Here is a 27,834-nt window from a genome sequence, read left to right on the forward strand (position 1 = left end):
TTGCATGCATGTGGTATATATGTAGTATGTATGTTGCATGCATGTAGTATATATGTAGTATGCATGTTGCATGTAGTATATATGTAGTATATATGTATGTTGCATGCATGTAGTATATATGTGGTATATATGTAGTATGCATGTTGCATGCATGTAGTATATATGTGGTATAAATGTAGTATGCATGTAGTATATATGTATGTTGCATGCATGTAGTATATATGTGGTATATATGTAGTATGCATGTTGCATGCATGTGGTATATATGTAGTATGCATGTAGTATAGATGTAGTATATATGTATGTTGCATGTATGTAGTATATATGTGGTATATATGTAGTATGCATGTTGCATGCGTGTGGAATATATGTAGTATGTATGTTGCATGCATGTAGTATATATGTAGTATGAATGTTGCATGTAGTATATATGTATGTTGCATGCATGTAGTAAATATGTGGTATATATGTAGTATGCATGTTGCATGCATGTGGTATATATGTAGTATGTATGTATGCATGTAGTATATATGTAGTATGTATGTTGCATGTAGTATATATGTAGTATATATGAAAGTTGCATGCATGTAGTATATATGTGGTATGCATGTTGCATGCATGTAGTATATATGTAGTATGTGTGTTGCATGTAGTATATATGTTGTATATATGTATGTTGCATGCATGTAGTATATATGTTGTATGTATGTTGCATGCATGTAGTATATATGTGGTATATATGTAGTATGCATGTAGTATATATGTGGTATATATGTAGTATGCATGTTGCATGCATGTGGTATATATGTAGTATGTATGTTGCATGCATGTAGTATATATGTAGTATGCATGTTGCATGTAGTATATACTGTATGTAGTATAAATGTATGTTGCATGCATGTAGTATATATGTTGTATGTATGTATGTTGCATGCGTGTAGGATATATGTGGTATATATGTAGTGTGCATGTTGCATGCATGTGGTATATATGTAGTATGTATGTATGTTGCATGCATGTAGTATATATGTAGTATGTATGTAGCATGTATGTAGTATGTATGTTGCATGTATGTAGCATGTAGTATGTTTTTTTTTTTTTTTTTTAACATACAACACATTAGCCGGATGATGGGACTACTACTGTCCCATCATTGACTAATGTGTCAATCACCGTCATGGTAGCAGGCATCGCCCGATGGGACTTGTAGGCCCATCGGACGATGCCTGCACAGACCCCCGCAGCCTGCACAGACCCCGGACAGTCGGCACAGACCACCGGCAGGCCGGCACAGCCCCCCCGGCAGGCCGGTACAGACCCCCGGCAGTCCGAACAGACCCCCGGACAGTCGGCACAGACCACCGGCAGGCCGGCACAGACACCCCCGGCAGGCCGGTACAGACCCCCGGCAGTCCGCACAGACCCCTGGGCAGTCGGCACAGACCCCCGGCAGGCCGGCACAGACCCCCGGAAGGTCCGTACACACCCCCGAGAGGCTGTACAAGGACAGAAAAGGGTTTCTTATTCCGATACTGGAAGTCCCCTAGACTTCAATGGGACTTCCGGTATCGGAATCGGCGATACCCGATACTTTTTTCGTATCGGGCCGATACCATCCGATCCGATATTTTAGGGTATCGGATGGTATCGCTCAACACTAAACATAAGCGATCATGGATTGGTGATAATAAATATGTACACCCTTTTGTTTAATTTGTCTTTTTTCTTATTCAGTAATTCTGTTTTACTATCTTGTTTTTCCTATAGAGCAAGCATTGTACAAAAGAAAATTATTTACTTCCAAGATGAAGGCTCACTTACAAAAAGAATGTGTGAGCAAGGTGAGATTACTACTAGCTTTAATCTTGCACACATTTTATTTGAAAATAACTTTTTAGTTTTATTCCCATTTTCTGACATACATGTATGCCATAAGGCAGCTTAATGTCTGTCTAATATCTGTCTAGTTATGTTAAGTGTTGCACTAAATATCTTGTATAGCCTGGATAATTCGGGCTGAATATTTTACTTTAACCTTTGGAAAGTGACTAGTTTGCAGAGCTATTAATAAATAAACCAAATGTGCTCCTTTTATTAGTAGAGCCCATACTAGCATCACATAAAGTCTTCTGGTATAACACTACAACATCCTGTTAAAGCTTTTCAATAAAACTGTTGAAGGAGAAGAACAACTAATATTGGACACAGTAGTAATGGGGTTTTCTGACTCTTTCACGTAATTCAGACGATTATTTTAAATAGCCAAAATTGTCATATGCTTACCATTGAAATAGTGTTTCCAGGCAGTGACAATTTTACTTTGATTGCATTGGTCAATTTATGACTATAGCAGTGAAGAATGTTCAATGATGATATCATTACTGCAGCAATTGTTTGCGTTGGTCGTGTAGCAGTGGACTTAATATTAATTTCTTAAGAAGTTGGGGCATATGATCCTCTGTACCAGTGATACTACGATGCAGCTAAACTTACATGACAAGTTGCAATATTCTTTTTAAACTTTTGAGTCAGCATAGTAATATTCTTAGCAGTCAGAAAACTCATGCTAAACTGATCTTAAAGTGTACCTGTCAGCAGGATTTTGTGCAGTAACGTAGATAGCTTGAGGTTGGTGCTGTTATACAGATTAAAATGATACCTCAGTGATGAAATCCGTCTTGTGGTTCTTGTGTAATCGGTATTAGAAGTTTTCAATTAATAATATGTCCGTGCATCGGGGCGGGACTTAAGGCAGAGTCTTATCTTACTGCTCTAGACCAGAAAAAACAAGGAAGGAGCTGCCCACAGGCCACTCACCAACCTGCCCACAGGCTGCCTTGAAGCACAAACATGTTCCTCATTATAGAGACAGACTGTTTGTGCTTCAGGACGGCCTGTGGGCATGTTTTTTCCTTGGTTTCTCTGCTCTAGAGCAAGAAGATAAGACTTTGCCTACAGTCCCACCCCAGAGCATGGGCATCTCATTAGCTGCTAACTTCTAACAACTGATTGCACAAGAACCACAGGACTGATTTCATCACACCAGGTATCAATCATTTTAATCAGTGTAGCAGTGCCAACCTGACACTATCTATAGGTTACTTGGCAAAATCCTTCTGACAGATTCACTTTAAGAATTCCTCCAGAATTGGCTAACAACTTGACTAGGAACTAGGAAGTGATATGTCTGGTGACATTGACATTCTGGAGATATTTACATAGAACATGTGTACAATGTTGTTGATTTTTCAGATGCAACAATTGACAGTGGAAATGAAAAGACTATACCAGACTGTTGTGCATGTGGAACTGCTAAATACAGATTGACATTCTATGGGAACTGGTCAGAAAAGACACACCCTAAAGACTATCCAAGTGAGTCGAATTTTGTGAGTTTAAGGTTTAAAGGTTTTGTATCAAATGTGTTCTTTATGAAAGCCAATTCCATAGCTATGGAGTTTCCAAGATATAAATTATTCCTGTTTTATAAGAAAACCCCAAATTATCACAGTGTTGTGCAGAGGCCTTACTGCATATTTTGCTTTGGGACCCAGGAGATACAAGCAATTCCTCAGATCAAAGAAACATTTTTGAAAGTCAATCCTAAAACTACCTGCTTCCAAAGATCTATTTGATCATTTTCTGTCGTGTTTTAGAAAAAACAAACTCTTGTATGATGTATTTTGTTGAACTACACAAATGTTCCCAATGGGTGATCTGTCAGCCAAAGAAACTGCTCTTTGAAATATCCATCCATGTAATTACTTAAACTGTTTTCTATCCTCCAAAATATGATTTATTATAACAGTTTTGACCTTCTATTCTTAGAATGGAAAAGGAAGCTCTTTAATGAAATGTCTTATCTATAGACTTCAATAGTAGATGACAGCATCATTTTCTACTACCTTATTTTATTGGCCTTTTCTTTCAAATGGCCAATTACACACAGGTTTTATATACAAAGAAATCTACTGCCGGAAACAGGCTGACTGTGTTTTTTATGGAAGAAATTTATTTAAAAGTACGATGAGGGTTTTGACAATAACGGTATATTAAACTGTCAAAGACAATATATTGCATGACAAAAAATCGGAAATTAATAATCTTACATTCACTGTATTGTGAGATACCAAAGTAAAAATGTTTTAAAGTATCTGTTCTCATTTTAACATCAGTATTATTTTTCTGTCTGTTTTTGTTCATTCATGGTTTTTGTGAATCATTGTTATTTGTGTTAATTATTAACTAAATATACACTGGCGAGCAAAAGGGTAACAATGTTGACTTTCAGGCTTCATATCTCACCATCCACTGCTGTTGCCAATATGAGACTACCATCGTTTTATAGACAATCATCTTGGCTATCTCATACATAAATTTGACTTGTAACTATTTAGCATACAATTAGCTATGCAGATTCATATCATGTCACTGCATTGTTACTATTTTGGATCTGGTGGTGGAAATATCTTTTTCTTCCTGTATACTACACAATGCAGTCTGTTCCTGGTAATCGAGGAACAGCCTTGAAGAAGATTTCCCAAGAAAAGAGAAGCAGCAACATCCAGCTCATTGATAGAGGTCTCTTGGCTAAGAAAATTGCCAAACTGCACCATGTAAGTGCCATGACAGTTGGAAGAATACAAAATGAAGTCTGTGTCCATCCATTCAAAAGCTAAAAGGTGGATGACCTGAGGTTAGCATCCTCAATAGTCAGAACCTCCCACTCCCGTCTCCAAGACTTTACACGTGCTGCGCCAATTCTTTGGAATGCACTTCCCAGGTCAATACGATTAGTCCCCAATCCCCACAATTTTAAGCGTGCCCTGAAAACTATCGCCTCAACACATTAACCTAATCTATCCCTGTGTGGCACAGCCAAAAGTTTTACCATAACCAGGTTCCCCGCATCATGTTCCCACATGCTTTATGCATCCATCAGCCCTCTGTGTCTGTACTGTTACACACTTAACATTATGGCTGATCCAAACAATCAGGGCAACTGTTACCACCCACCTTTCGTGTCTCCCTTTTTCCCTCATAGACTGTAAGCTTGCGAGCAGGGCCCTCATTCCTCTTGGTATCTGTTATGATCTATGTGATTATTGTTATGCTGTAATGTCTATTGTCTGTACAAATCCCCTCTGAAATGTAAAGTGCTGCGGAATATGTCGGCGCTATAGAAATAAAATTTATTATTATTATTATTATTATTATTATTATGTTCAGGCAAAATATTAGAGTCATGACGTCAGGTCATCACAAGCCCTATCATTTCACGACAAACACGGCAGTGGAAATGGCTCGTATGCTTTGTAATAGTGAGATCACAGACTTCCATGCAAGCACGGTGCGATGCACATAACACAAGTCTAGAAAGGTGGCCAGAAAAAGTGATGAAGCATTGACTTTAATATCTTAATTGGAAGTGTAGGGAAAAAGTGTGAATAGTGGACAGTAGAATATTGGAAACAGGTGATTTGGAGCGATGAGACAAAAGTCAATAGACTAGTCTCTGATGGGTGCAAATGGCTTTGGAAGAAATGGGAAAAAAGGGGTTAACGGATCGAGAAATTGAAGAAACTGTCAAGTTCTGTGGAGGACACTTGATGATATGGGGTTGTTTCACAGCCAAAGGCATTGGATACTTGACCACAATCGATGGTGGTTTCAATGATAAGCTACAGTATATGTGAGTATCACACAAGATGAGTTACTTCATACACTTGAGTACTATGGGTATGAAAATGACAATATATTGTTTCTGCAGGACAATGACCTGAAGCATATGTCGTGACTGGTGAAGAATTGGTTCAATGACAATGAAGGAGAGGTGCTGGAATGGCCCCCACAGTTCCCAGACTTCAAACACTTGTGGGTAGAGTTGAAGAAAAATCTGTATACATAGCCAAGTGAGTCTGTAACACCCATGACCATGCGGGGTCCCCGCCGGGGTCCTTGTCCTACTGTGGTGCGCCTACCTCTGCGGGGCCCCCGGCGGGGTCCTCGCTCTCAGTCTGCTTCCTGCTGCTCTGCTCCTGCTGCTCATGCTTCCTGGTGCATGGCCAGAACATCCCCGGGTATGAGACTAAGGCCATGTGCGTGCTCTCTTGGTCTCTTGGTCTCTTAAAGAGACAGTGCGCATCTTTCAAAATATGCAAACAAGTGTTTCCTGTTGCTAGTTTCCGGTTCAGTGATCTGACGTTCCTGTGATCTGTTGTGCTTTGCCTGTGTCCTGCCAATACCCAGCTAATACTGCTTATCTTCTTAGACTATCTGTGGCTTGCTACTCCATCCTCGGGATGACACCAGTGCTGCCTGTGCAAGTTCCATCTGGCTCAGACGTCCGTCTCTCCGTTATCTATGATGACGTCAGTACTGCCTGCCAGCTCTATCCTGGCCAGCTGCATCCCACCTGTCGAGTTCTACATTATCTGTTATCCCTGTTTGTGCACCCGTTTCACTGGGCCATCTTTCACGTATCCAGGGTCTAACTGGAGTTAGCACCTGCGTCCCCTGAATACTTCAATCTGATCCTGTCTTACTACGAGTGTCTGGGGTTCGCTAGTCACACCACTTCAGAGCCCCCCGGACTGTGGTCCAGTGGTTCCACCAAAATAGCATTCACTCAAATTTGAACACTTTGAGAATCGATAAACGGTTCCCCCCAAAAAAATAAACTTGCCGTGCACCATTTTCCACACTGCTGAAGCATCAGGTTATTGACTTTTTCTGTGGCTGTACGGGCTTCCCCATAATGCCTGCAGCTATGACATCTTGCAGATTGTCATACCTTGTACATTGGTGCTCAGTACCTAAGCCATCACAGATCAGCGGTTTCCAGTGGAGCATAGTTTTTATGGCTGAGTTGTTTCTCATCTCTAGAAGTCACTGGCTAAGTCTCTTACTTGTAGATAGTAAGCTTTTATGGTCAGCAAGGTCTACTCTATCTCTATTTTCTGTAGAATGTAAACTCTTAGGCTACGTTCACACTTAGCAGAACTCTCACGGAAATTACCGCAAGAATTCCGAATTCCATTCCGCGGGAAAATCGCATTTTAAATTCCCGCGATTTTCCCACGGAAAAACTTGCATTTTGCAAGCGTAATTAGCTTGCAGAATTGCTAGCGTTTTCCAAGCGATCTGTAGCATCGCTTGGAGAAATGAATGACAGGTTGGTCACACTCGTCAAACATAGTGTTTGACGAGTGTGACCAACTTTTTACTATTGAGGCTGCCTATGCGGCATCAGTAGTAAAAGATAAGATGTAAAAAATAATAATAAAAAAAATATATTGTTATTCTTACCTTTCGGCGTCCCACGCAGCCTTACTGCCTCTCTCCACGCTCCCGGTCCCAGTAATCCTTTGCGAGAATTACCGCGATGACGTCCATTCTCGCGGGATCGCGACGTCTCGTGGTCATTCGCGATGACGTCGCGCGAATGACCGCGAGACTTTGCGATCCCGCGAGAACGGACATCATCGCTCGCAAAGGATTACTGGGACCGGGAGCGTGGAGAGAGGCGGGAAGGCTGCGCGGGATGTCGGAAGGTAAGAAATACAATATTTTTTATTTTAAATTCTATTTTTTACAGGGATATGGTACCCAAAGCCCGGAGGACAGTCTCCTCTCCTCCGGACCGTGGGTACCATCCGCAAATATTCTGCTTACCTTTCGCATGGTGTGCACAGCCACATGCAGAAAGTAAGCAGAACAATGCATTCCTGTAATGAATGGGTCACCGAGGAGAAAAAAACGAAACAAGCTAAGTCACAGAAAAACAGAGAGGTTGGTAACTATGCAGAGTGCAGATCCCTGATCCTAACCACAACAAAATCAAGTGTGAATATTAGCAGAAAAACCTAGCTTTAGATGACTGGAACAGAGCTGAAAACCAAGACCTGACAAGCCAGAAGGAATCACCAGCACCAGAATAGGGCGTCGGCTGTCTTAAATCCAGGCTGAGATTCCTGAAGTCCAATCGTCATCCTCATTACTAGGTGGCAGATCTCTACTGATTAAATCAGCCTCATTACCTCCTGTTACTACCAGAGGGAGCCTGAAAGGAGAACTCACAACTGGTGGACCAGAAAATGAACTCACAACAGTACCCCCCCTTGAGGAGGGGTCACCGAACCCTCATCCATGCCACCAGGCCGATCAGGATGGGCCCGGTGAAAAGCACGAACCAATTTATTGGCATGAATACCAGAGGCAGAGACCCAAGAATTATCGTCCTGGCCATAACCCTTCCATTTGACCAAATACTGGAGTCTCCGTCTAACCAAACGAGAATCCAATATTTTCTCTACCTCATATTCCACATTGCCTTCAACCAACACAGGGTCAGGAGGTGCTGCCATAGGAACCACTGGCTCAACAAACCTCTTCAACAGAGATTTGTGAAATACGTTATGGATCTTGAACGTAACTGGAAGAGCCAATCGAAACGAAACAGGCTTAAGAATCTCCAAAATCTTATAAGGTCCAATAAATCTTGGCTTAAATTTTGGAGATGCAACCTTCATAGGAATACTCTTAGATGACAACCAAACCATATCACCCACTTTAAACCGGGGACCAATGGTCCTATGCCGGTTGGAAAATCGTTGGGCCTTTTCCTGAGAGAGTGACAACTTATCCACCACTTGGTCCCATATCTGCTGAATTCTCTCAACCACAGTGTCCACACCAGGGCAGGACGAAGATTCCACTTGCCCTGAAGAGAATCGAGGATGAAACTCAAAATTACAGAAAAAGGGTGACATCAAAGTGGTAGAACTAGCTCTATTGTTCAGTGCGAATTCGGCAAAGGGCAAAAATGAGACCCAATCATCCTGATCAGCAGATATAAAACATCTCAAATATGACTCCAAGGTCTGGTTTGTTCTCTCAGTCTGTCCATTGGTCTGGGGATGAAACGTGGAGTAGAAGGATAACTGAATTCCCAGATTGGAACAAAAGGCTTTCCAGAATCTTGAAAAAAACTGGACTCCTCTGTCGGACACAATGTTCTCAGGAATCCCGTGTAACCGAGCCACCTGTTGTAAAAACAAGGGCACCAACACAGCGGAAGATGGCAACTTTGGGAGTGGTACAAGATGGACCATCTTCGAAAATCTATCACAAATCACCCAGATAACAGTCATTCTCTGAGAGACAGGAAGATCAGAAATAAAATCCATTGAGATATGGGTCCATGGCCTCTTGGGCACCGGCAGGGGCATCAGCAACCCACTAGAACGAGAACAGGGTTTAGACCGAGAACAAGTCCCACAGGACTGTACAAATTTCTTGACGTCAAGAGATAAGTCAGGCCACCAAAAACACCCATTCATCAAATCTCTGGTACCAAAAATACCTGGATGACCAGCCAATGCGGAGCAATGAATTTCAGACATCACTCTCTTTCTCCACTGGTCAGGAACATGCAATTTTCCTATAGGGCAACGCTCAGGTTTATCCTCCTGAAATTCCTCCAGGGCGCGTCTCAAATCGGGCGAAATTGCAGAAAGAACTACCCCCTCATCTAGATGGTAGTAGGCTCGGTCACATTAAGAGAATCGGCAAAGAAACTCCTAGAAAGGGCATCTGCCTTAACATTCTTAGTGCCCGGAAGAAAAGAGACCACAAAATTAAAACGCGTGAAAAACAAGGCCCATCTAGCCTGTCTAGGATTCAAGCGTTTGGCCGACTCCAGATAAATCAAATTCTTGTGATCGGTGAGGACCACAAATTGATGTCTAGCTCCCTCCAACCAATGTCTCCACTCTTCAAATGCCCATTTTATGGCCAACAATTCCCGATTCCCCACGTCATAGTTGCGTTCAGATGGGGAGAACATTCGAGAAAAGAAGACACAGGGATTCATCTTAGAAGTCACAGGGTCTTTTTGGGACAAAACAGCTCCTGCACCAATCTCAGAAGCATCTACCTCCACCTGAAATGGAAGTGAGACATCAGGTTGCCGTAAAACTGGAGCTGAAGTAAATCTCTGCTTAAGCTCCTGAAATGCTGAGACAGCCTCAGGAGACCAATTCAGCACATCAGCGCCCTTCTTGGTCAGATCAGTCAGTGGTTTGGCAATACCAGAAAAATTACCTATAAATTTACGATAGAAATTAGCAAAACCCAAAAACTTCTGGAGGGCCTTCAAAGAAGTAGGCTGAACCCAATCATAAATGGCCTGTACCTTGGCCAGGTCCATTTCAATAGTCGATGGAGACAAGATAAATCCCAAAAATGTAATCCTCTGTACACCAAAGAGGCATTTCGATCCCTTAACAAAGAGGGAATTCTCCCTCAAAATCTGGAACACAGTCTGGACGTGTTCCACATGAGAATCCCAATCACTAGAAAAGATCAAAATATCATCCAGATAGATGATCAAAAACTTATCCACAAAGTCACGAAAATATCATTCATAAAGGACTGGAAGACAGAAGGGGCATTAGTGAGCCCAAAAGGCATCTCCAGGTACTCAAAATGTCCCTCCGGAGTATTAAACGCCATCTTCCATTCATCCCCGTGCTTGATGCGAATAAGATTATACACCCCCCTGAGGTCAAGCTTAGTAAACCAGCAGGCACTCTTATCTCTGGAGAGTAAATCAGACATCAGAGGTAACGGGTACTGATATTTAACCGTCATCTTGTTAAGGGAACGATAATCAATACACGGTCTTAATGAACCATCTTTCTTGGCCACAAAAAAACCCAGCACTTAAAGGTGACGAGGTATGTCTAATATGACCCTTCTCCAACGACTCCTTAATATAGGATCGCATAGCAACATGTTTGGGTACTGATAAGTTGAAAAGCCGACCCTTGGGAAATTTACACCCAGGCATCAACTCAATTGCACAGTCATAACTCCTATGAGGAGGCAAAGACGCAGACTTGCTCTCACTAAATACATCAGAAAAATCGGCTAGATAATCAGGAATATCATGAGACTGATGAGAGGTGGAGAAAAAGGAGCGTCCCTAAGAACACACTGACAACCCCAACTCACCACAGACCCAGATTTCCAATCCAAAACTGGATTATGAGTTTGCAACCAAGGAAAACCCAGAACAATAGTATCATGCAAATTATGCAGCACCAAAAATTTACAATTTTCTTGGTGGTCTGGGGCAACTCACATTATCACCTGGGTCCAAAACTGAGCTTTATTCTCCACCAAAGGAGTAGCATTAATACCCCTCAAAGGAATAGGCGTCCGCAGAGGCGTCATGGAAAAACCACAACGTTTAGCAAAGTCCAAATCCATCAGATTCAACGCTGCTCCTGAATCCACAAAAGCCTTCATGGAAAACGTGGATAAGGAGCAGATCAGAGTAATTGCCAAAAGAAACTTAGGTTGTACACTGCCCACAGCAAATGTGTGTGCAAAACGTTTCTCTCGTTTAGGGCAGACAGAAATAGTACGAGAGACGTCTCCACAGAAAAAACACAGCTTATTACGCCTTCTAATCTCCTGACGTTGCGCCCTAGACAAAACCCCATCACATTGCATAGGTTCAGACGTTTGTTCAAAAGGTGGCAGCGCCTCCCGTGTAGTTCTACGTTCACGTAAACGCCGATCAACTTGAATGGCTAATGACATAGAATCATCCAGACCAGAGGGAACAGGAAATCCCACCATAACATCTTTTACGGTCTCTGATAAACCCTTCCAAAGGAGAGCTGCCAATTCACTATCATTCCATGTAGTAAGGACCGCACACTTTCGGAATTTTTGACAGTATAACTCTGCAGAATCCTGACCCTGGTTTAATGCCAACAGGGTTCTCTCAGCTTGATCAACAGCATTAGGTTCATCATACAACAACCCAAAGGCCTGAAAATATGCATCCACATTAGTCAGAATAGGATTTTCAGGTGTCAGAGAAAAAGCCCAATCCTGGGGATCGCCGCGCAGCATGGAGATGACAATTTTAACCTGCTGCACAGAGCTCCCCGATGAGTTAGGCTTCAAGGCCAGAAATAATTTACAATTATTTTTAAAATTCAGAAATTTAGACCGATCCCAAGAAAACACTTCAGGAGTAGGGATCTTAGGTTCAGCAGTAAGTGACTGAATGAGGTAGGTGGAAATTCCCTGCACTTCAGCAGCAAGTTGCTCCACACGATCAGACAATTGCTTAATCTCCATTAGGAAAAAAAAAATCCTCCTATGACCCAAGAGAAAAAGAGGAAAAAATATAAAAAAAAAATTCTGACACTTTTCTTTTCCTTTTTTAACAACTCTCTCCTGCTTTTGAGTACCCTAGAATCTGCGGTATGGCTGGTGATTCTGTTATGAATGGGTCACCGAGGAGAAAAAAGCAAAACAAGCTAAGTCACAGAAAACCAGAGAGGTTGGTAACTATGCAGAGTGCAGATCCCTGATCCTAACCACAACAAAATCAAGTGTGAACATTATCAGAAAAACTTAGCTTTAGATGACTGGAACAGAGCTGAAAACCAAGACCTGACAAGCCAGAAGGAATCACCAGCACCAGAATAGGGCGTCGGCTGTCTTAAACCCAGTCTGAAATTCCTGAGGTCCAGTCGTCATCCTCATTATCAGGTGGCAGATCTCTACTGATTACATCAGCCTCACTACCTCCAGTTACCACCAGTGGGAGCTTGGAAGGAGAACTCACAACTGGTGGACCAGAAAATGAACTCACAACACATTCCTATGGGTGCGGGATCGCCGCTATTCCGCTAAATTAATGAGCATGCTGCGTTTTTTACTGCAAAGTGATTCTGCCACGGTAAAAGCCGCAGCATTAGCACAGCATTGCGGAATCCCATAGGATCCCATAGGAAAAAAACGCCACCTGTGAACATAGCCTTATGGACAGCAGAGGATTCTTTACAGTTAGGGCAGTGAGAATCTGGAATTCCCTGCCTGAGGAGGTGGTGATGGCGAACTCAGTCGAGGGGTTCAAGAGAGGCCTGGATGTCTTCCTAGAGCGTAACAATATTGCATCTTACAGTTATTGTTAGGTTCTTTAGAAGGACGTAGATCTGGGGATTTATTCTGACAGAATTTTATAGGCTGAACTGGTTGGACTAATGTCTTTTTTCGGTCTTACTAACTATGTTACTATGTTACGTTGAACCCATGCACATTATACCACCATATAGCGCGTCTGCCATTGTCTAGCAGTGGTTTTAGCACCTACTGCACGGTGGTCCCCGGGCGGTGAACGCACTTTCTATTATTTAATATTTAATGTGTTCCGCCGTCCCTAACAAATCCACTTTCCAGGAAATTGTTCCTGTAGGAATGCTCGGACCTGACACCAATAATTAATGGTATGGTGTGGTATATGGGGTACAAATTTAGTGGGGCCACTCTTCATCAATGGAAACATCAATGCCACTGGATATCTGAAATTGCTACATGATGATGTGTTGCCCTCTTTATGCACTGAAGATGGCACGTTCCCTAAATTTTTCCAGCAAGATGGTGCACCACCACATTATGGGTGTCAGGTGCAAGCATTCCTACAAGGAATCTGACCCCCTTAGACTAGCATTTCTTCTGCGGTGTTTCTATCAGTGTGTCAAGAGTGAGAGAAGAGGGTTGCATTGACAATCCCACACAATGGGCAGCACTTTGAACACATTTTATAAGTGGTCATAAACTTGTAAATAACTCATGAAAGAATAAAGTTACGTTAAAGCCAACCACATTATTGCTTTTCTTGTGAATTTCTCAATAAGTTTGATGTGTCACATGACCCTCTTCCCATTGAAAAAAATAAAGTTGGATCCAAAATGGCTGACTTCAAAATGGCCACCATGGTCACCACCCATCTTGAAAAGTGTTTCCCCCCTCATATACTAATGTGCCACAAACAGGAAGTTGATGTCACCAACCATTCCCTTTTATTTAGGTGTATCCATATAAATGGCCCACCCTGTATGTATAGACTGCTCAAAAAAATAAAGGGAGCACTTAAACAACAGAATATAACTCCAAGTAAATCAAACTTATGTGAAATCAAACTGTCCACTTAGGAGGCAACACTGATTGACAATCAATTTCACATGTTGTTGTGCAAATGGAATAGACAACAGATGGAAATTATTGGTATTTATCAAGACACCCTCAATAAAGGAGTGGTTCTGCAGGTGGGGACCACAGACCACATCTCAGTACCAATGCTTTCTGGCTGATGTTTTGGTCACTCTTGAATGTTGGTTGTGCTTTCACACTCATGCTAGCATGAAATGGACTCTACAACCCACACAAGTGGCTCAGGTAGCACAGTGTCTGTCAACTTCGTGTCCAGAGGCTGGAGGTGCTACCAGGAGACAGGCCAGTACACTAGGAGATGTGGAGGGGGCTATAGGAGGGCAACAACCCAGCAGCAGGACTGCCTCCTCCGCCTTTGTGCAAGGAGGAACAGGAGGAGCACTGCCAGAGCCCTGCAAAATGACCTCCAGCATGTAGTATTTCCTACTACTACATTCACACAATTCGTATGAAATTTCCATGTAGAAAAGAAATGTCACCCGATGTGCGCAGAGCGGACTCTGTTAACTCACAGAGGCGCTGTAGCATAAACATAAACACCGAGCCTGTTAGACTCACAGGTCTCAGCGAAATTGCACACACGGTATCAGGTCACAGGACAGGGTCCAAGACAGGGGACGGTGTCCATCTAGACCTACCGCGTGTGCGGTGTCGCTACTGCGGACACCAGTAAGTGCTGCTGAATGCAGCGTGGCAGCAGACACAGCCGATATGCGATAGTGCCGTGAGAGACGTGACACCACCGGACGCTAGTGTAGTGGTGCGGTGTGCACAGTGGCCTAAGGTTTGCCACTGACTGGCGCTGACTCTTTCTATGGTTCCCTATCCACATGCGTAATACCAGAGGGAGGGGAATCTTAATAATTCAGTCACCGGAATCATACATCCATCACCATTCAGGTCCATCTCAGAGATCTGGAAGGTCCTGATATATACATACACACATTGTGACAGGGTCACTAGCACTGCATGTGAGGGTAGATATGTGTCACGGAGATTGCTTTCCTCTGTGATCTATGTAATGCTCGTGCCCTGACTGAGTGGCGCGAGTGCAGATTGTGGCCCCACTGTGCCACAAACCAGACTACCCTGGAGGGGCATGGCTAAGCAGCTACCTTGGTGTTCACTGGAGGTCAGGCTTGTGCAGCAGGTAGCTGCCAGTTACCACTCCAGGGCGGTGTCTGGCTGTAGCAGCTGATCCCACTGGTGGAACGGAACACTAATGACAGGTGGAGGCAAGTACAGACGGGGACTACTGGAACTCTGGCGGGCATGGCTGGCACTCTGGCAGGCAGGCGCGACTGGCACTCTGACATGCAAGTGGACACGGCTGGCACACTGGCAGGCAGGTGGGCACGGCTGGCACTCTGGGAGGCAGGCACTGGTAGGATAATAAATCAGGTGGGAACCAGTTGAAACTGGAGTGTTCTGCCTTCATACACGTTGACACGGTGTGCACTCTAGCATACAGCATAAACCACCTTCTATCTCCCAAAATAAGCAGACTGTTTTCTGTACTCTAACTTGTTTATTGGTGAAGAGTATAGAACATGCGGAAAAACTATAAAGAATACAAACGACATGGGTAAGTATTGAGCAGATTATCATACAGCTAACACAATTACAGGAAGTATAACAGTGTGATGCAAACTTTACATGGAAACACACAGGTGTCTAATTACATCTGCTGAGCTCTGGCTGCCATACAGTTAATAGCCTGTCTGAACAACACTGCATTGCTCGAAAAGATGTTAATCTTACCAGATATGCTTTACTTGGATAACAAACTCAAGTAGGGAGTTACAGGAGGACAGATAAACACGTGTGTCCTTATGAAATACACAAAATAAAATGGCATTTTCTTCATCCAAGAATACATTGCTTCATTCTCACAATGCATTGCTCTGTTAAAGAATCAGGCTGTAAAGCTATTACAGACACAGCTATAAATTCAGCCACCACTAGATGGTGCTAACTAAACCCAGCACATAATACAAACATATTTGCCCTATTCAGAGGGCAGAACACTGGAGGGACTAGAACCGTAGAGCGTGGGACTGTAGCAGAGCAGAACTGCAAGGTGCAGAACAGGAACGGAGCAGAAACGCAAGTTGCGCAATGGGTGCGGAGCATAAACGCAGGTTGCAGAGCAAGAGCAGTGCAGAGCTGCATGTTGCATAGCAAAGAGCAGAGCTGCAGGTTGTGGAGCAAAGAGCAGAGCCGCAGGTTGTGGAGCAAAGAGCAGAGCAGCAGGGTGCGGAGAAAGAGCAGGTAAGAGCCGCAGGGTGCGGAGCAAAGAGCAGAGTGGCAGGGTGCAGAGCAAAGAGCAGAGCTGCAGGGTGCGGAGCAGAGAGCAGAACAGAGCCGCAGGGTGCGGAGCACAGAGCAGAGCCGCAGGGCGTGGAGCAAAGAGCAGAGCAGAAGGAGTAGACACAAGACTACCCAATGCTGAGTAGGAAAGGAAACAGACAAGGACACGAACAGGTACAAGATATAAAAAAAAGGGGGGATGTACTAAGAAGAGTTACCTATAAGTAGCGATGTAGAGGCAAGTTCTTCTTACTTAGTGATGCATGTGTTGTGCAGAGAGCGGTGAATCTTCAGGATGACTCAAAATCCGCAATCCAGTAGATAAAAACTGGTGACTAATAGCAGCGCTGCCCCAGCTGGAGGCAGCAACCACTGAAAGGACTTGAAGACCGGTGAATGAAAAGACTCCGGTGGTAACCACGCTGTGTCAGACTGTCGTGCTAGTGCTCGTCAGCACAGGAGCTGCATGACGTCAGAGAACACGTGGTACCGCTACGGAGCAGTGGATGGACAAAAACACTTTCCAACGCATTTCGGAGACGTCTGTCTCCTTACTCATTGAAGAACTCACAGCATGGCCCATTGTGGTGAGTAAGATGGGAGATGGAAAGCCATGCAGTGATGCCGGCAGGGATATTACAATCTAGAAACCCATAAGTTTCTTTTCAGCATGCTATTTGCTGAAGGAGTTAAGCAGCCATGTTATGTACGGGTTTTTATGTGAGTAGGTAAAGAGTTTGGCGGGACATCTACTCACCACATCTCCACCTCAAGGGTATGGCTGGGGAAATAAATGTCCAGCCATTTTTTTCCCTCTGTATGTGTTGTGTGAAGGCAAGGAAGTCTCTGTACTGAACCTCCTGTGAGAGCTGCCATATGTGGTGTCCCAGAAGTACTGGGCAGGACTGTGTATGAACTGTTTTGTGACACAACAGCGATCTCACCGGAGAGATCGCTGTGTGTGACAGCAATCAGCGACCGGCCCCCCTGATGGTATCGCTGATCGCTCTGGGAAACCTCTGGACTTTTCTTTGGTCACTGGTCTCCCGCTGGCCAGCACGCATCGCTGTGTGTGACAGGCGGGAGACTAGCGATCTGCTGGTAACCAAGGTACACATCGGGTATCCAAGGGACGTGCGTCCCTTGGATACCCGATGTGTACGTTAGTTACCAGCGCGCTGATGCAGGGAGCTGGTAGCTATTGTATACATCAGGTATCTAAGGGACGTACGTCCCTTGGATACCCAATGTGTATGTTAGTTACCAGCTCCCTGCATCAGCACGCTGGTAACTAACGAACACAGCGACGCCGCGTGCTTGGCGTTGCTGTGTTGATCACTGGTGAAGCTCTCTGTTTGACAGCTCACCAGCGATCTTGAAGCGATTCACCAGCGATCCTGACACGTTGTTATCGTTGTCGGGATCGCTGGTGAGTCGCTATGTGTGACGGGGCCCTAAGAGGTACAGTAATACTAAACCTTTAAAGAGGAGATGCATGAGGGCGGTCTAGTCCAACCACTATGGAGGTGTATGAAAGAAATTTAAACTCGTCTAAATTTACTGTTCCAGACCTTCCACTTATTACTGTAGGCGAGAATTTTATTATTACTGACTGCGTACCTCCATTCGATAGCATTATGTTGGTAGATTTTGTCTAGGATGTCTGAAAATTTGGGGGGTCAGGTTTCTTCCAAAAGAAAGCCAAATTATTTTTACAGTTGTGGCCAAAAGTATTGACACCCCTGCAATTCTGTCAGATAATACTAAGTTTCTTCCTGAAAATGATTGCAAACACAAATTCTTTGGTATTATTATCTTCATTTAATTTGTCTGAAATGAAAAAACACAAAAAGAATTGTCCTAAAGCCAAATTGGATATAATTCCACACCAAACATAAAAAAGAGGGTGGACAAAAGTATTGGCACTGTTCGAAAAATCATGTGATGCTTCTCTAATTTGTGTAATCAACAGCACCTGTAGCTTACCTGTGGCACCTAACAGGTGTTGGCAATAACTAAATCACACTTGCAGCCAGTTGACATGGATTAAAGTTGACTCAACCGCTGTCCTGTGTCCTTGTGTGTACCACATTGAGCATGGAGAAAAGAAAGAAGACCAAAGAACTGTCTGAGGACTTGAGAAACCAAATTGTGAGGAAGCATGAGCAATCTCAAGGCTACAAGTCCATCTCCAAAGACCTGAATGTTCCTGTGTCTACCGTGCGCAGTGTCATCCAGAAGTTTAAAGCCCATGGCACTGTGGCTAACCTCCCTAGATGTGGACGGAAAAGAAAATTGACAAGAGATTTCAACGCAAGATTGTGCGGATGTTGGATAAAGAACCTCGACTAACATCCAAACAAGTTCAAGCTGCCCTGCAGTCCGAGGGTACAACAGTGTCAACCCATACTATCAGTCGGCGTCTGAATGAAAAGGGACTGTATAGTAGGAGACCCAGGAAGACCCCACTTCTTACCCTGAGACATAAAAAAGCCAGGCTGGAGTTTGCCAAAACTTACCTGAAAAAGCCTAAAACGTTTTGGAAGAATGTTCTCTGGTCAGATGAGACAAAAGTAGAGCTTTTTTGGCAAAGGCATCAACATAGAGTTTACAGGAGAAAAAAAGAGACATTCAAAGAAAAGAACACGGTCCCTACAGTCAAACATGGCAGAGGTTCCCTGATATTTTGGGGTTGCTTTGCTGCCTCTGGCACTGGACTGCTTGACCGTGTGTATGGCTTATGAAGTCTGAAGACTACCAACAAATTTTGCAGCATAATGTAGGGCCCAGTGTGAGAAAGCTGGGTCTCCCTCAGAGGTCATGGGTCTTCCAGCAGGACAATGACCCAAAACACACTTCAAAAAGCACTAGAAAATGGTTTGAGAGAAAGCACTGGAGACTTCTAAGGTGGCCAGCAATGAGTCCAGACCTGAATCCCATAGAACACCTGTGGAGAGATCTAAAAATGGCAGTTTGGAGAAGGCACCCTTCAAATATCAGGGACCTGGAGCAGTTTGCCAAAGAAGAATGGTCTAAAATTCCAGCAGAGCATTGTAAGAAACTCATTGATGTTTACCGGAAGCGGTTGGTCGCAGTTATTTTGGCTAAAGGTTGTGCAACCAAGTATTAGGCTGAGGGTGCCAATACTTTTGTCTGGCCCATTTTGGAGTTTTGTGTGAAATGATCAATGTTTTGCTTTTTACTTCATTCTCTTTTGTGTTTTTTCATGTAAGACAAATTAAATGAAGATAATAATACCAAAGAATTTGTGTTTGCAATCATTTTCAGGAAGAAACTGAGTATTATCTGACAGAATTGCAGGGGTGTCAATACTTTTGGCCACAACTGTAACTACCAAAAGGATGTGTATAACTACCTGTGTCACTGACAGATGCAATTGATCAAAGTCCAAAGAAAGCAATGCTTTTTGGGGAGTCAAGGTGAAGTTTCCTGTAAAGGAGTCAATATGACGAGAAACCTGGAGCCAGAGACGTTTTAGTTTCGGACAACACCAAAATATGTGGTATAGATTCCCCTGTTGTCTGCAACCTCTCCAACAATGGGGGGAGTTGTCCTGGTTAATGTGGGAGAGTCTGATAGGCGTGTAATACCACCTGGTAAGAGTTTGAAATAAGACTCGTGAAGAGTCATCGATATGGTAGATATATACGTATTTTTTATGGCGATGTCCCACTGCTCAACCGAGACAACAGTCCCAAAGTCGGATTCCCATCTCCTTAAATATATGTTCTTGCAAGAGAGTTTCTCTCTATTGAAAGAGGAATATATATTCCTTAAACTCCATGTATTTTTATTAGTAAGGTTGCACCGCAGTGAAGACACAATTTCATAGTTAAAAGATTTACCTATTAGAATTTGTTGTACCTTATCTTTCAGCATAAGTAGGGAATCAATTCAGAGGAGGGGATATTATATTTGATTTTTATTTCACTGAATGTGAGAAAATTAGACCCATCATGTATATTTTTTACTTTTTATACCTAAATTACTCTAGATTTCTGAGAGAGGGAAGTTAAATATTAAAGCCACCAATTGAAGCGGAAACCTCAAGGCCTGTTCGACTTTGTTAAATTTCTTATGTGGTTTGATCAATGATCTCATAGAATCGTAGAGTTGGAAGGGACCTCCTGAGCCATCTGGACCAACCCCCTGCTCAAAGCAGGATTCGCTAAATCATCCCAGTCAGATGTCTGTCCAGCCTCTGTTTGAAGACTTCCATTGAAGGAGAACGCACCACTTCTCGTGGCAGCTTGTTCCACTCATTGATCACTCTAACTGTCAAAAAGTTTTTTCTATTATCTAATCTGTGTCTCCTCCCATTCAGTTTCATCCCATTGCATCTAGTCTTTCCTTGTGCAAATGAGAATAAAGTTGATCCTTCTACAATGTGACAGCCCTTTAGATATTTGTAGACAGCTATTAAGTATCCTCTCAGTCTTCTCTTTTGCAAACTAAACATTCCCAAATCCTGCAACCTTTCCTCATAAGACAGGGTCACCGGTCATAAGACCGGTCTGCAAGACCGGTCACCATTCTGGTTGCTCTTTTCTGAACTTGCTCCAGTTTATGGATGTCTTTTTTAAAATGTGGTGCCCAAAACTGGACATATTCCAGATGAGGTCTGACCAAAGAGGAGAAATGATGGGACTGAAAATAGGGTGAGAAGATACCCTTTGAGGCTCATGAAACAGGAAGTAGAAAAGTAAGTCTTGTAGAGAGTTAAATTTACTTACGTCTCTCTCCAGGCAAAACCAAGCCAGAGGTTTCTGTTTGTTATTGAGCCAATACCAGCTCTGCTTAATTAATAAGGCCATATAGTATGCATGCAGATTAGGCAGGCTCGTACCTCCTCTGCTTTTATGCTTATATAAAATTTCTGACGACACCCTAGGCCTCCTGTTGTTCCACACAAATGATTTTAGTAGGCTTTGTAAATTTTGTATGACTTGAAATGGAACAGTGATTGGTAGCGTACGAATAAAATAGATAATTTTGGGCAGAATGATGGATTTCACAACCATCACTCTACCAAACATAGAGAGTTCAGTTTGCCTGAAAAAGGAAATGGCCTGAGAGACAGTTGCAAGGATCACATTAAGGTTTGCTTTGACAGTTGCTTGGATAGAACTAGCTAAAGTGATCCCAAGATAGACTATCCCTGTTTCTTCCCAGGCAAATTCAGTACTTCTCTAGCTCTTCGATTTCCGTTTTTGTCATGTTAAGGGTCAAGAATTTTGACTTGTGAGAGTTAATTTTGAAATAGGAGGCCCTTGAAAACATTTCCAGGTCTGCAGCAAGTGCTCTGATGGAATTCAAGGAGTCCTGTAGGGTCAAAAAGAGGTCGTTGGCAAATAGCCCCATTTTAAAACGATGGGAGGGGAGATCAAATCCTGCAATATTTTTATTAGATCTGATCTTTTCCGCCAGTGGCTCCATCGCTAATACAAAGAGCAGGGGTGACAGGAGGCACCCCTGTCTTGTTCCGTTCGAAATGGGGAATGGGTTTGAGAGGCTATTATTGGCAAAGATTCTGGCGCTGGGAGCAGAGTATAACGCAAAGACCGATAACAGGAATCCTTGGCTAAAACCATATTTAGTTAAAGTTGCTTCCAATTCAACCTGTCAAAGGCCTTTTCCGCATCCAACGCCAGAAATGCCGATCTACTATTGGACAGATTTGCCTTGGTAATTAAATTCAAAACTCTCCTCGTTCCATCCGCCGCCTGACGGCCCTCAACAGAGCCAATCTGGTCATCGGAAAGCAAACGAGGGAGTATATTTTTCAACCTTTCGGCCAGTAATTTAGAATAAATTTTAATGTCATTGTTTATAAGCGATATTGGCCTGTAATTTTGCATCTTCTCCGGGTCTCCCCCTGCTTTTGGAATCAGAACAATTACGGCTTCCAGCATCTCTTTTGGGAAGGAGCCCCGAGAAGATGCTGCATTAAATACTGAGACCATATATGGAATCAAGGCTTTAGAAAAGGTCCTGAAATATTCAGAGGAGAAGCCATCCAGACCCGGGGATTTCTGGGTCTTTAATTTATTAATAATGGCCAATAATTCTTTTTCCCAGAAGGGGCTATCAATTTGTTCCAGGTCTGATTGTGTCAACCTGGGAAACTTGATATCCGCTAGAAAGTTATTAATAGAATCGTGGTTTACCACAGGGGCATCAGGGTCATCTTTAAGATTGTACAGACGCTGGTAAAATTCTGCGATTGATTTAGTCATATTCTTAGGGTGTGTTTTGGTTTCGCCTGAGAGGGACACTATCCTGTTGATCCTTCTATTAACTCTTTCCCTTTTCAGTTTCACCATCATGTATCTGGTGGGTCTGTTCAATGATGTGTAAGTCTTACATTTTGAAGCCTTGATTACCGCCTCAAATTCCAGGCTAATTTCGAGTCTTAGACTTTGTCTCAATTTTAGAATTTCCCCTTGAAGGACAGGGGAGGGACATGTCAAATTGTTTTGTCGTTCCTCTCTATCATTGATCTGTTTTTGTAATGTGGCAATTTTTTCTCTGTTTCTCTTTTTATACCTGGAGGAAATCTGGATGAGTGTTCCCCGTAGTACAGCCTTGTGGGCGTTCCATAATGTGAATATATCAGTTTCGTCTGATTGGTTTTCATTAAAGAAGTTGGCAATATGATTTTCAATCTCTTGTCTAAATTCAGTTACTATAAAAAATGATGAGTTTTTCCAGAGACAGGTATTATCAGGGGATGGGCCTAGTGAGAATTGTGCTATGACCGGGGAATGATCAGATATGGATTTGTTCAAAATTCTAATACTTTGGAACTTCGTTAATGTGAAAATATTTGTAAGAATCAGGTCAATTCTTGAGGATGTCATGTGGACATCCGAATAATGAGTGTATTCCCTTGAAGATGCGTTAAAGCAGCAAAATGTGTCATAATATTCATTTTGAATAAGCCAATTTTTTAATACTGGAGCCTTATGCCTGACTGATGAGGAAGAATCCAGGCTGCTGTCAGGGATTATATTAAAATCTCCAACCAGGATAAGGTCTCCGGACCTTGTTTTGTTAATTTTCTTTTGGCGTTTGTTCAGGAAAGAAATTTGTCTTTTATTAGGAACATAGGTGTTCACTACTGTGCAGAGCCTATTATTGAGGAGACCGAGAAGAATGTGATATCTCCCCAAGGAATCCGTGGTCTCTCTGTTCAGTTGGAATGGGACATCACCACTTACCAAAGTAATGACTCCAGCTTTCTTTGATGAACCTAAGGACTTGAATTGATGAGGGTAGTTTTTGTGCTGGAAATGTGGTTGGTGGTTGACCGCCATCTTAACCTCCTGTAGACAAACAATAACAGAGTGAAAGTGATTGATCTCTTTCCATATTGTGAATCTCTTATGGGGGCTATTAAGGCCCCTAACGTTATAAGATAAAATCTTCATAACCCTCCTGAAAAGGAAACTGTAGGTTAACAACTAAAAAAAAAACAGGAAACAGATAGACAAACTTGCCTGTTAAAGTTAAACCTAAAAGAACAAAGAAAATGGAGAGTTATCTTAAAAAAAAATAAGGTAGCAAAAGTTCTCCTGGCGGACTTCAATACAGATGAAGTCTCACCTTAATTTGGGGACAAAAATTACAAATATGTGGCCGAGATCCCGGAGGGACATCATATGTTTAGAGGAATATTGAATCAAACTAGAGAGGCTTATAGGACAAAATTGTAATTATAGAGGAAAGAATATATTACATCAGTATTCTTAATCTCTGTACCTGAAAGCTGGTTCCTCTCTGAGAAGAGCCAGGAACCGGTGGCCCTCCTGAGGGGTGTTGATTATGTGACTCTTCTCATTGTACCAAATAATCAGTTTAGTGGGAAAGCCCCACCTGTAGGGTACTTTGATTTCACTGAGTTTTTGTCACGCGGGGCTTAGGTCAACTAAGGCAGAAATACCCGGGGCCCCTGTGGTGTCCCTTTCACTAGGGGAAACCCTGTCTGACCCTCAACTCAGGGTTTTTGCTGAAGGTGCAAATGCCTGAGCCTTCACCCTTTCCTTATCTCCTGCTCAGCCCTAAGCTTAACCCTCCACCCTCCACCCAGTGAGGAGACAAACCACCAAAGCCCCAAACAATAAAGACAGACAGGGAGAACTTAAACTGCACCGCGCCGCATACACACAGGACTATACAGTAATGTGAACAGGGCACAACAAAACACAAATATGGGGAGGCGAGAAGGTAACAATGGATCATACGACACCAGATATGAATCTCTCTCTCTCTCCAACACCTCCACTCCAGACCGGAACCACTTGGTATGACACACAAGCTATAATCGGCGACGCCCATAGGCCAGCACGACTATTTAAAGACCGTGGGCGTGACCAAACATCCAACCTGATCTCCAGCTAGATTAACCCCCGATAGCCTGAGAAACTCAAGCCGGCGCCACTGAGGCTATAGTGGACGGAGGTGGAACTACCTCTGCCTGCCGGACGCTGTGGTGTGAATAGCGTCCGACATGACAGTACCCCGTCTTCTACGAGGGACCCCAGGGCCCTCAAGACTCATAGGACCCGGCTTGTCCGGATGACGACGGTGAAAAGAACTGACCAGCCGATCTGCATGTATGTCCGAGGCTGGTACCCAAGACCTCTCCTCCGGACCATACCCCTGCCAGTGTACCAAATACTGAAGAGTACGGCGCACTACTCGAGAGTCCACTACCTTGGAGACCTCAAACTCTAAATCGCCATCCACCATGACCGGAGGTGGCATCGGCGTCGTGTCCACAGAGCCTACCACCTTTTTCAATAAAGCCCTGTGAAACACGTTGTGTATCTTGTATACTGTAGGAAGTTCCAACCGATAAGCAACTGGGTTAATGATGGCAGCAATCTTAAAAGGCCCAATAAACCTTGGACCCAATTTTAAAGATGGAATCTTGAGTTTTATATTTTTAGTCGCTAACCACACCCATTCACCCACACACAGGTCCTTACCTGGCACGCGTCAACTGTCAGCCACCTGTTTGTACCTCGCACTCATGCTCAACAATCGCTGTTTCACCCTCCTCCAGACCGATGATAATTGAGCTCCTAGCTGGTCCTCCTCCGGGACGCCCCCTGAGTCACCCTGACGTAAGGTACAAAATTGAGGATGTTGACCGTAAACACAAAAGAACGGAGACTCTCCCGATGACTCTTGCCGGTGATTATTTAACGCGAACTCGGCCAGAGGAAGGAAAGTAGACCACTCCTCTTGGTTGTCGGACACAAAGCATCGTAAATACTGCTCCAGATTTTGGTTCATGCGCTCAGTTTGACCATTTGTGGATGAAACGCCGATGAATGTGACAACTTGATCCCCAAACGTGAGCAAAAAGCTTTCCAAAACCTCGCAACAAATTGAGTTCCCCTATCAGATACTATGTCCGACGGAACTCCGTGGAGTCTGACCACCTCCTGCACAAACACCTGAGCCAACGTCTTCGCATTGGGCAAGGAAGGCAATGAGACAAAATGCGCCATCTTTGAAAATCGGTTAACCACCACCAGGATGACCGTGTTCCCCGCCGAGACTGGCAAGTCAGTGATAAAATCCATGGAGATTTCTGTCCATGGCCTATTAGGTACCCCCAGAGGCTGTAGCGTGCCAGCAGGACGGGCTCGGGGCGACTTGGCCCTGGCGCACGTGATGCAAGCTGCCACGTACGAGACCACGTCCTGCCGGATTTTGGGCCACCAGAAACGACGCGATACCAGCTCCAAAGTGCCCTTAACCCCTGGATGACCAGCCAGTACTGAGTCGTGATGTTCCCTCAACACCTTAAGATGAAGATGAAGGGGTACAAATGATTTGTTGGCGGGAAGTCCTGGTGGTACCTCCTCTTGGGCCTCGGCAATCTCCGCCTCTACCTCAGTCGTGAGAGCCGAAACCACTACACCTTCCTGGAGGATGGGTACCGGCTCTTCCCGAGGTTCTCCCCCGGAAAACACCTGGACAAGGCATCCGCCTTGGTATTTTTAGCCCCGGGACGGTAAGTCACCAGAAAATTGAAACGTGTAAAAAACAATGCCCAGCGAGCCTGCCTAGGAGACAGACGCTTGGCCGACTCCAGATAGAGCAGGTTCTTATGGTCGGTGATGACTGTGACCTGGTGAGCCGCCCCCTCCAAGAAGTGTCGCCATTCCTCAAAAGCCAATTTGATGGCCAACAACTCCCTGTTGCCGATATCATAATTCCGTTCGGCCGGCGACAGCTTCTTGGAGAAGTAGGCGCATGGGTGCATATCGCTCAAAGATGAGCCCTGTGACAGTACTGCCCCCACTCCCACCTCAGACGCATCAACCTCCACCACAAAAGGTTTAGACACGTCCGGTTGCACCAGAATGGGGGCTGAAACAAAACAGTTCTTCAGACGCTCAAATGCACGTATCGCCACCTCAGACCAGCTAGTCAGATCGGTACCTTTTTTTGTCATGTCCGTGAGTGGTTTGGCTATAGTAGAAAAGTGTTTTATAAATTTCCTATAATAATTAGCAAACCCAAGGAACCGCTGGAGCGCTTTCAGATTATCAGGCCTTTCCCATTGTAGCACCGCTTGCACCTTAGCGGTGTCCATTTTAAACCCTGCGGCGGACACAATATATCCCAAAAAAGGCAACTCCTGAACAAAAAATAAGCATTTTTCCAGCTTAGCATAGAGCTTATTCTCACGGAGCAACTGTAACACCTGCCTGACATGCTCTAAATGAATGTCCCGGTCGCTTGAATAAATGAGGATATCATCCAGGTATACAATCACAAATTTCCCCAGGACATGAGCAAATACGTCATTAATAAAATGTTGGAAAACAGCAGGCGCGGTTGTCAACCCAAATGGCATAACCAGGCTCTCAAAATGACCCTCAGGAGTGTTAAAGGCCGTCTTCCACTCATCCCCCTGACGGACCCTTATGAGATTATACGCCCCCCTGAGGTCAAGCTTGGAAAACCACTTTGCCCCCGCCACCTGGTTGAACAAATCAGGGATCAAAGGCATTGGGTATGGATCACGGATCGTAATCTGGTTTAACTCCCGGAAATCCAGACACGGCCGTAACCCCCCATCTTTCTTCTTAATGAAGAAAAACCCCGCTGCTACAGGCGAGGACGAAGGCCGGATGTGTCCTTTGCTCAGACTCTCCGAGATGTAGTCTTTCAGAGCTTGTCTCTCTGGACCAGAAATATTAAACATCCTGGCCTTAGGTAATTTGGCCCCAGGTTTTAACCTAATCGCACAGTCATAGGCTCTATGTGGAGGCAGTTCTGAGCAACCCTTCTCAGAGAAAACATCCGCGAAATCCTGCAAAGCCTCCGGAAGGCTGGGCGTCACGGCGGACACACATGTGGCCAAGCAATTGTCCTGGCAAAAACCAGTCCATTGGACTATGTCCTGAGTTTTCCAATCAATCACCGGGTTGTGCCTGGACA

The 27,834-nt window shown here is 43.9% G+C and overlaps 1 protein-coding gene across 2 annotated transcripts in view; it reads left to right on the top strand.

The window, feature by feature from the left end:
* The window catches only part of SPON1 (spondin 1), a 744,565-nt gene that overhangs the window by 324,422 nt on the left and 392,309 nt on the right, over window positions 1-27,834 (top strand). For both annotated transcript variants that reach the window (XM_073576349.1, XM_073576350.1), the window contains exons 4-5: window positions 1,768-1,841; window positions 3,253-3,375. In XM_073576349.1, coding sequence (XP_073432450.1) covers window positions 1,768-1,841; window positions 3,253-3,375 — 197 coding nt within the window. The remainder of the gene's footprint in view (window positions 1-1,767; window positions 1,842-3,252; window positions 3,376-27,834) is intronic.

This window comes from Dendrobates tinctorius, unplaced genomic scaffold (assembly GCF_039654945.1).
Source record: "Dendrobates tinctorius isolate UK_male_01 unplaced genomic scaffold, ASM3965494v1 ptg000048l, whole genome shotgun sequence".
Lineage (NCBI taxonomy): Eukaryota > Metazoa > Chordata > Amphibia > Anura > Dendrobatidae > Dendrobates > Dendrobates tinctorius.